This window comes from Eucyclogobius newberryi, unplaced genomic scaffold (assembly GCF_026437365.1).
Source record: "Eucyclogobius newberryi isolate DKJ021-1_F unplaced genomic scaffold, fEucNew1.0.hap1 SCAF_5, whole genome shotgun sequence".
NCBI lineage: Eukaryota > Metazoa > Chordata > Actinopteri > Gobiiformes > Gobiidae > Eucyclogobius > Eucyclogobius newberryi.
Genome location: NW_027316167.1, coordinates 35,683,400 through 35,693,453, shown reverse-complemented (window position 1 = coordinate 35,693,453; position 10,054 = coordinate 35,683,400). Strand labels below are relative to the sequence as shown.

At 39.2% G+C, this 10,054-nt stretch overlaps 1 protein-coding gene across 1 annotated transcript; it reads right to left on the bottom strand.

The window, feature by feature from the left end:
- Positions 1 to 2,204: 2,204 nt before the first annotated feature.
- Positions 2,205 to 8,178, bottom strand: aph1b (APH1B gamma secretase subunit). Its single transcript, XM_072465320.1, has 6 exons — positions 7,882 to 8,178; positions 6,476 to 6,646; positions 5,231 to 5,304; positions 4,998 to 5,120; positions 4,784 to 4,911; positions 2,205 to 4,013 (listed from the first exon to the last, which is right to left on the bottom strand). Exons 1-6 carry the CDS (start codon positions 7,992 to 7,994, stop codon positions 3,846 to 3,848), a joined length of 777 nt encoding a protein of 258 aa, XP_072321421.1. The 5' UTR covers positions 7,995 to 8,178; the 3' UTR covers positions 2,205 to 3,845.
- Between the last annotated feature and the right edge of the window lie 1,876 nt (positions 8,179 to 10,054).

Here is a 10,054-nt window from a genome sequence, read left to right as displayed (position 1 = left end):
AGGGCTTCACTTCTCCTCTGCACATGCTCAGTTAGGGCTTCACTTCTCCTCTGCACATGCTCAGTTAGGGCTTCACTTCTCCTCTGCACATGCTCAGTTAGGGCTTCACTTCTCTGCACATGCTCAGTTAGGGCTTCACTTCTCCTCTGCACATGCTCAGTTAGGGCTTCACTTCTCCTCTGCACATGCTCAGTTAGGGCTTCACTTCTCTGCACATGCTCAGTTAGGGCTTCACTTCTCTGCACATGCTCAGTTAGGGCTTCACTTCTCTGCACATGCTCAGTTAGGGCTTCACTTCTCCTCTACACATGCTCAGTTAGGCACAAGATTCCCACAGGTTTATTTAGGTTGTTTGAGTTTGTCCTCAGAGCACATGTGCAGAGTTCTGGTTCTAAAAACTCATGTTAGAGGGCGGAGCATGAACAGACCTCTGAACATGGTCAGACTGAGAGAGGAGAAGAAGAACCAAGCTTCCAGCAGTACTGCTCAGCGTCCTGTAGAGGCTTCAGCAGCAGAAGTGAGGGGAAAACAGGCTTATTTAGATATATTTCAGAAAAAAATGTTTCTATACTTGTGACGCACAGTAATTTTAGATTTTAATGGTTAATCACTACTTGCCTTGATCGCCCTGACTGCTGCTGAGACCCATTTTTCATGTGTTAATTATAATTATGTAATAAAATCACATGGTGTTTTTTCAATTGCATTTAGTAAGTCATACGCACACCTACACACTTAAAATCACCTAACAAATCATTTCTGGGGACATTTAATTTATTATGCATTTATTTATTTGATAATTTATTCATCCACATATTGGAACACATTGGAGACCTTTGTTGTCATCCCTCATTTGTCCAGGAGTGTTCCATTGTAGAAAATGATTCAGGTATAGTTTGTTGGGCTGGACGTCTAAAGCTCAAGCAGTGGCTGAATTCATCTCAATTCATCTCGAAGCTTCTGAACAAATGTTCAAGCCATTACGAGTTGGTAACTGCTACACCATAACTACACTATAAATAACCTTATTGCCTGTAAATAGTGTAATTATTATAAATCCACTAAGCTCTATCCCTAATGCTACGAGCTGCTAACTTCTCAGATCTAAAGTACACTTCATTTGACCCATCCTTCAATGCCACAGCGGTGCCACAGGACAGCGCCCGGGGACCAATCCTCCAGCTACCAACGGTATCTGGCTGATCAGTTGTGTTTTACCTGTGGTGCAGTTGTTGATGGGGAAACTCATCTATTGGTGGTTTTCAGATAATAAAATGTTAAATATTACTTTAGGTTGGTTCATGTTGGACATTTTGTTCTGTAATAGTTCAAGCTCTTCACATCCATGCCATCGAACATAGCGACATGACTTCTTGAGGCAGTTTGGATCTGGTCAAACTCTTCTGGCCTCTCCATGTTTCCATCTCTTCTTTCAGTTCTTCACATTCTTCTTGAACCATCTCTTGGTGCGTTTCTTCTGAAGATCAACACGCCTGTCACAAATGTCCCCGTTTTCCCAAAGGATGCGCTCAACCTCAAAACGCAGACGCCGAGTTATAATGAAGGCTAGAGAGCGTCGCCATGGTAACCTGTAATAACCAACGTCCAGTTCCAGCTCCTGTTGTGGAGGACAATACTGTTAAATAATATAATAAAGCAGCACTTTTTAATAAACACGTAAAGTGCAAAGACAAAAAAGTCAAGTTTATCTACTCCTAATACTTATTTTGAATTAATAGTTGTGAAGTAAACAGAATGGTTGTGTTCATATCGTGTTGATGACACACAAACATTATCTATATAGAAGTGTTTTTAGGATCAGGAGAGCCACGTTAAAGCTAATCACAGAAGTTAATCAGAAGGTATTTCTGTAATAAATTGTGTTTTTCTAAAGCGCCCTGTTACTTTATATTTATCCGTGTTAGATTATTTTTGAATGAATCTTTCCTTTGTCTTCAGATGTGGACACCGTTTCTCCTGCTTCTCTCAGGTTCATTACTGTGACTTGTACGTTGTATGTTGTTCATTAGTTTGCAGTAAATGTGTAGATTTTTACCTGAGGTTTGACTCTAGATTAAAATGGCACAAAATTATGTCACTTCCTTCTGATCACTTACTCCAATCAAAGGTTTGAACACGGCTCCATCAAACAACTGCACAGCAACTTTTAAATCTGTTTAGACAAATTTAATAAAACTAACATACAAATGAGGAAGAGTCGAAGAACAAGAATCACATTCTGCTTTTCTATTTACAAACAGATTCAGAGAAAATCCCAAATGTGCGTAAGAACTGGAGCCGGCAAGGTGAAGGTGTGGCACAGCAGTGTTTCTGGTGACAGCGAAGATATCAACGCTTTAAAAAAGGTCATTAAAATATTCCAAACTCCTGAATATTGGAAAAATGAAGTAGAGAACAAAAAATGTTCAATGACTAGCAGAGATCAGCTCTAAATACGCGCAGTTTTAAATCTTTACGACAAAATAAGCAACAATTTGGATTTTCCGGTGTTGAAATGTCAGTTAATCTGCTTTTCTGTGTTTTTTCTTGCATCCGAGCTTCTCAAAATGTACAATTTGTGGCGAATTATGCAATTAATCATAAACGATTGTGGTTTCAACAGTTTGAGAGCGTTTGTCCAGTAAAACCTAAAACAAATGACTTTGCCTTCATTAACAAAGCTAAATGTCTCTCAATTTCTTATTTGTTCATTTTTGTTCGCAGAAGTTTAAAGGATCAATAGAAAAGATGAAGCAGTTTGAAATGTTAAAGGCAGAGCTGTGCAAAAACAAAAGCCGCCACGTAAAAAAAAAAAAAAAAAAAAAAGACAATTGTGGTCCATTTCTCTTTCATCGTGTCCATATTTCGGTTTTTAACATCACGATTCAGTTTCATTTAAAGAAATATCCAAACTTATGATGCACAAATGGTGATTTTTGCACATTTTTGTGAACAATGGCACCACTTTCTGAAGCCGTTGTGAAAAAGTTACTTCATTTGTTTATTCGTGCCATCAGAGAAGACGTCGAACTTTGTGCCAGTTTTTGTTTCATGTGGACAGAACCAGTGATTAGAGACATGAACCATGAACAAGGTCGAAACTATCTGCAATTCTTCAAGTTTAAACCTTAGAGTAGATGTTAAGACCTGGTTCACAGCTAATAACACAAAAACTGGCTCAAATATATGCATTTTTAATCAGATAAAGACAAAATTGTTGTGGCTGAAGGCTTCCAGATGGAGAATAATTTGAATACAGTCTGTAAAGTCCATTTAACGATCACGAGTATCAAAATAGTCAAAGTTTCAGAGCTGCAACTAGCGATTTATTTATTTCTATCTATATTTTATACCAAATAAAAGGTTGAAATATGATGACTGAAGGCTTCTAGACGGACAATATTCACAAATAAAGTGTATTATTGAAGAAAATCTGAAATCGTTCAATTTCTTTCAACATTTTGATTTAATAGTGCCGTCTTCTTTGTCTTTAGAGTCTGTAAACTCCAGAGAAATTAGGATTAACGTTTTAGAGCTGCGACTAAGGATTAGTTCAGTGTTTGACAGTCAAACGTTTATTTCTATTGAACATTTAGACTTTTCAAATACATTTTGAACCAAATAAAGGTTCAAATCTGGTGTGTTTGTTATAAAAGGTCTTTTCATTTTAGGGTCTGTTTTGTCCAGATTACGACTATTTATAGCCCTACAACGTTTATTTTAATAGTCACGATTACTGCAGCCCTGATCTGAAACAGCAACAAACTCAACGATCCCGCAAGTTGGAGACGCGCGATTATCCCACAGTTTGAGCGCGTTTTGGTGGCGATGCAAGGGGGGAGGAGTTATCTGGCGCGGTGGTTGGCGAGCAGGAAGTCCTTGTCGGTGCAGGTGAGGCAGAGTTTGAGGTTCCGGAGCGACCCGCCAGCGCAGTAAAACGCCCACACGCCCATCAGGAACATGATGACGTACGTGGGCACCAAGCTGGCCACGTACTGCGGGTTCTGGAACGTCTAAAGGAAAATCACACAAAACAGAAAACCGTTCAAAGTTTGTGTGTGTGAGACGTGGCTAAAGCTAGAATAGACAGGAACAGTTTTGCCTCATTAATTTGACTTCTCTGCAAAGCCTCTACGCCACGATTTAACCTCTCTTTATGTAATGTATTGGCTTTGGATAATGTGAGCTGTATAATGACCTGGAAATATCATATTTTGGGTCTTGACAAAGCGAGTGCCGTGTGTCGATAAACAGGAAACAGCTGTTGCTAACCTGCTTTGCTAGCTTTGTTTAGCTTTGCATCAGTGGAAATACACGCTTTTCTGTCACTTTTTATTATTTATAGATGAGTTTTAGTTGCATTTGATGTTCTTTTGAAGCTTTTTTGTCACTTGTTCATTTTTTGGTCACTTTCGGTCACCCTTTGAGTCTGCGTTCTGCCTTATCCGATCATCTGGCTGTGGAGCTCCTCCTGAGCTAAAGTCCACCTGGAGCCCAAAAGAGGCAGACGGCTTTGGGAGCTAGAACCTCTCAGGGGCCACTTTGGAATGGACCAGAGACTTAAGACAGAGACTTAAAGTGCTACTCTGGGATAAAATTTGTATAATCTCTACATTTTAAACATATTTATCTTCTGCGTTTTAGTTCAATGAGTCATCAAACCTGTAGGGGGCACTTTAAGACAGAGACTTTAGGACTGGACTAATGCGCTTCCAGAACAAACCAGTGGAAACATGGCTGTCTTTGAGTCACGTTTTGGTTTTTGGGCGTGCATTTTCCTCACCAAACAGGAGACCGTGAGGTGGCTGGCGATGACAGCGGCGACGGCCCACCAGCGCTGCTTCTCACAGCCGTCGAAGAACACCACGCCCCAAAACAGGTGCAGCAGAATGATCGCCATCGTCATGAACGCTGCAGAGAAGTGTACCAGTTTTTAAATGGACTTTTGGAGAGATTATGAGAGGACGTTGTTTGCTCAGCTTCACGGAAACACTGACCCGAGGAGAGGAAGTAGTGCTGCGAGTCACCGTGGATCCCGACCGTCCCGGGGCCCGCCGAATCAGCCAAAATGTTCACCACCGAAAACGCACCGCTCATGAACCCGAAGCCGAGGCCGGAGACTGAGACAAGAGAGACACCTGTTATGTACAGGCCAAACAGCTTTCTGCATTTACGTTTGACATAAAACTAACTGTGTAACTGTAAAACTACGGAAAAGGAGGGACTTTACCGTAGGCGAGCTGTTTGATGGAGATGGGCATCGTCTCCTCTTGACTCAGTGTCAGAAGACCCTCATTGGCTTTTCTGAAAAACACAACAAATGTCAGCTGATGGTTTGTTCTTTATTTGATCAGAGGCTCGAACTGCAGAAACGCTGCGCCACAGCCACATTCTCTGCTGCTTTCTGTGTGAATGTGTGAAACTGAACCCGGGGAAAGCGGGACAAATATGACACGGCTGAAGCTCTGCTCTGTCCCAAACAGGGGTGTGGCCCGAAATGGTAAAGACATCTGCCTTTGGTCCTTTGGGGGTTTAATTGGTTGATGGCGTTTTCAAACGGGTGTCCACTGCACGGGTTTTACGTCTTATAAGATGAATGTATATCACACTATAAAACGTGATGAATTAAAGTCATGAGACATAACACAGTCCCACTGAGCGAGGGTCACATGCTCAAGAGTGAATATCAGGCTCTAGGCTCCGACTGATACAGTCACTGCAGTTTTAGCTGTTAGTCACTGCAGTTTTAGCTATTAGCTGAGGCTAGCGCATAATGTGCGTTTTTTTGCGATTGTAAAAGTATGTGAGAAGGATGCTCCTCTGCCGCATCTCGAGGTGCTCGTGTGTTTAAATTTTTGACAGTTGAATCTTCTGCTGTCGTTAAAACATGTATTACAGGTTTTCCATCATGTCATGTTTTCAATTAGAAATAATGCATTTTCCGTGTAAATACAGCCAAAATGTCACATATTTGGGACAATAAGTGCAGGTTTAAATGACACTAAACATAAAAACATTTACAGAGGGGAGTTTGGATTTATTATTTAGTTTTTGTGTCAACTTTTAGACTTTAATAAATCAGGCTTGGTAATTAGATATCAATAAGGCTTGGTAATTAGATATCAACAAATCTCTCTGTAGGTTCTGTCTGTAAAGTCACCTTTTAAAAGCTGAAACTAATTTAACTAAAAATTTGTAGAAAAGTAGAAAAAGTCCAGGCAGAATCCATAAAAGACTACTGTAATACATTTATTTTATTTGTTTAGCACGTCTAGAAGCTGTTAGTTTCCTTTTATCAAACGCTGGGAAAAAAGGAATAAATTAAGAAAGAGACATAATGTTGTTTCAATATTATCATCTATCACGACATTTAAATGAACAAACTGTCACTATAATCAAAGCAAAAGAACACTGCCTCTGCTGAGATTTAAAATCCAGTCTTCACTCGATTCCGGCTGCGATATGCGTTACTCACTTGAGCAGTTTGTAGTAGGCGAACCTGAACGTCTCCTGCAGCAGCACGGACAGCACCACCCCGAAGATAAGGAGGCTCTTCTGCTGCGACAGGCTGCTTTTGTCACTGATCTGGACCGAGATGAACCAGACGAGCGACGAGAGCAGCAGCGACACCAGCCAGAAGAACGCTCTGGAGACGAAAGGGACAAGAGTTAGACCTGGTTCTAGTCCTCCTGGGTCTAGTCCTGGTTCTAATGGTCACTAATTAAAACGATTGAAAACAAGCTCAAAAACAGAGCGAAAACATCAAGTGGTATTTCTGCACTTTTATGATTCATTGTGTGGTCCATATTCACATTCTGTGCAACGATAGAAGCACAAGACGTTTACACACACACACACACACACACACACACACACACACACACGGGTTTTAAGCTCATTCCTGGCTTATTACTATGATAAAGTCTTAATAGCATATGATGTACCAAGATAAAGCAGAAAATGACTAAATAATTCCTTTTTGTTAATATCGCCCACACTTTGCTCATTTATGTAGTATTTCAACATATGATGGAGAGTATGAATTTGAACATTTATTTTTAACAAATGTATTATTTGTCTTTTAACATGAAATCATAATGATATAAGTGAACATTTAATGTACTCGATATCCACAAGGAAAAAAGGGTCATATCCCCCCAAAACTTAGAAAATGGACTCGGGCACTAACGTTACGAGACTATAGAAATGTAACACGTTATAAACGTTTTTATAAAACATGTATAATTCCAGATTCAGAATGAACATAATGTGATTTCACTGGAATAAACTACAGAATGTCACAAAGGTAAAAGCCCTCGGACACATTTTATATGTTTTTTCCCCATTCAAAAGATATATTTTGTTGTAATTGTGAATCGCTATGGCAACGGTTCAGAAACCCATAGAATTATTTTTCTTAGTTTTATTACGTTATACTGGACAAACACTCACAGAAATGTTGACTGCATGAATAGTATCTCGTTTCATCTACAGATTCATTACATACTGTGCCACAAATTGTACTATTTGTGAAGCTGAAAATACAATTTAGAGCCTCGAAAACAGCATTTTCTCCATGTTTAGTAAAAGAAAAGCAAAACTAGCTACTGGAAATACATTCATTCATTTTTTTCATTTTTTTTTGTTATAAACACTTAAAATGCGTTGTGCTCGGCCTCATTCCGGTGTTATAGAACAGGAAACAGGTCTAAACTTGATCTCAGATATGAAACGTGAGAAGTTATTAGCGGCTAGCTCCCATGCTAACTCTGCTTTAACCGTGTTAGCTTATCTCGCTATTCCACACATTTAACTCCCTTCTCCGCAGTGAAAGTCACGTTAAACGGCGAGGTGTTTCCCTCCCTCCAGAGTCGGTCTTACCCCGCGATCAGAAAGATAACCCGCAGCGGCTCCCGGGACACGGTGAAGACGAACAGGGCAATGGCGGGGCCGAACGCGATGAACGTGCAGCCGAAGAACACCGCCGCCGTCATCCCGCAAAGGTTCAACAAAAACGGCCACGGAAACCTGCTCGAACCGCTGGAGCGAAGTGGATGAAGCTGCAGGGGAAAGCTCCGGGAGAGGCAGCGGGGTCCAGGCCTCTCTGTGGCGGTACAAACGGTTGTATATCGGGGGAATGAGAAGCTTTTGTTGTTGTGATGCGGCGCTTCCTCCTCACGGTGGTCACATGATCAACGCGGAAATAATTTCCTTTATTTGTTTTATTTTTTTTCAGTATTCAATTATTTAAATTATACACAAACAAACACATATATTAATAGGGTAAAAAAACGAAATAAAAGACATTTAAAAAGAGAAGGATAACAAACAAATAATAAAACAAATTTAATCAAAAGTAAATAAATGACAGCTGACGTTTAAGCTGCTTTCATGCTTGTCATTATTTGGTCTTCAATTACAGCCAATTTGAGATTTTTTTACTTTAAACAGTAAACTCCATATTTAAATTTAGCATTTATTCAAAACAACGTTTATAATATGTGAATTTTTGCCATGCTCACCTCTAGGAATGTCTGGCCCTCAAATATCACAAACGTGTAACAATTGGCTGCTTGTTACGATGAAAGGTCACAGTTCAAAGGACCAGTTTCATGACCAGTTTCTATCACTGTCTTTATCAACCATTCTGTTAAAAAAAAAATGTAGTTTTAATACTAAGCACAATATATCTCCTTAACATCAGACTAAAAATAAAGTACATTTGTTCATAATGAAAAAATATGATCACAATGGAAATGATAAAGAACATTAGAACATTATTTTACACGTTTAAGTTTATTTACAGTTGGTACAGGACCAGGAGACATTAACTTTTATCAGATTTTTTATTTATGGTAAGCTTATTTTATGTATTTGAAAATGATAATAAACAGTTCAATGCCCAAAGCCAACCAATAAACATCATGTCAAGACTCTGTTTGATTGAACAGAGCTGTGTTTTTCCAAATCTTCTCATGATTTTATACCTCACCAGGGCAGAAAAAAAGAGTTACCTCCTTGTTCTTGTGATGCAATGAAGACCGAAAAAAGTGGCGAAAAGGGGTCTTCTTTTTCTGATCTGATTGTTCTAAAGTTTAGAAATTCAGTTAGTTGGCAGCTGTTTGTCTGAGTTGAGTGTTGAGTTCAGTTGAGAGCTCTCTTTTGGCATGAAGTGAAGTATTGGATGTTGTTGTTGTTGTTGTTGCTTTAATGGCAGTTGGCAGCCAACTGAGAAGGTGCATTTACCGCCACCTACTGTAGTTGTGCATCTTCAAAGTATGTGTTGAATGTCACAGGCATGAGCATTTTTTAGTGCATTGAAACATACTGATTCAAAATGTCTCTACATCCATTTCAGGTCATTATTTGAAGTAAATTAATAGTATTAATTCATCACAGACCATTCTCCAATCTATTTCATGTGTTTTTCTTCCTGCAATTAAAAAGTAAAAAACACTAATTGCGGGTGTGATAGAATTTCTCTCAAGACAATTCTCAAGAGATAAAGTAAAACAATAGAGCAGAATTGTCTTGTCTCAAAAGTGAATGTTTAATCCTGTTGTTCAATCAGAAATAAACTCTCCCTCGTGTGGACTCGTCAGTCACTCTCATGCAGAGCCGATTTGTCCACACGTTTCTCTGCTCCTACATTTCTCTTTCCCTGTCCCCACCTAAGGACTTTATTTCAAAGATGACAGGTCAGATTCCTTCTATTCGAATGGAGAGAAGGAAAGTTGCCGGCTCTGAAGAACAAAGCAACTGATTGATTTTGGGCGTTACAAAAATAAATTGAATTGAATTGAACCTAAAACTGTTGAAAAGAGAAGAAAGGCTGAGCAACTTGGACAAATTAAACACTTCTTGTTATCGTTCAATACGTTTTCCAGTCCGGAATAAAGTTTTAAAACAAGTGAATTACTGACATTTCTTTTCCTTCACAAAACATTGTTTATGTAGACCTGATTTGGTCCTTTTCTAGTCCATGTTTAGTCTGGATTTATTTTATAAATAATTTAATCTTCTTCCATTTTTATGTATATATATTAATGATGTA

Excerpts from the sequence above, each read along its gene's own strand:
- aph1b (XM_072465320.1), bottom strand. The coding sequence starts at position 7,994 with ATGACGGCGGCGGTGTTCTTCGGCTGCACGTTCATCGCGTTCGGCCCC. Across the intron at positions 5,305-6,475 it reads GCCTACTACAAACTGCTCAA|AAAAGCCAATGAGGGTCTTC; the intron begins GTGAGTAACGCA and ends TGTGTTTTTCAG. Across the intron at positions 5,121-5,230 it reads CATCAAACAGCTCGCCTACG|TCTCCGGCCTCGGCTTCGGG; the intron begins GTAAAGTCCCTC and ends CTCTTGTCTCAG.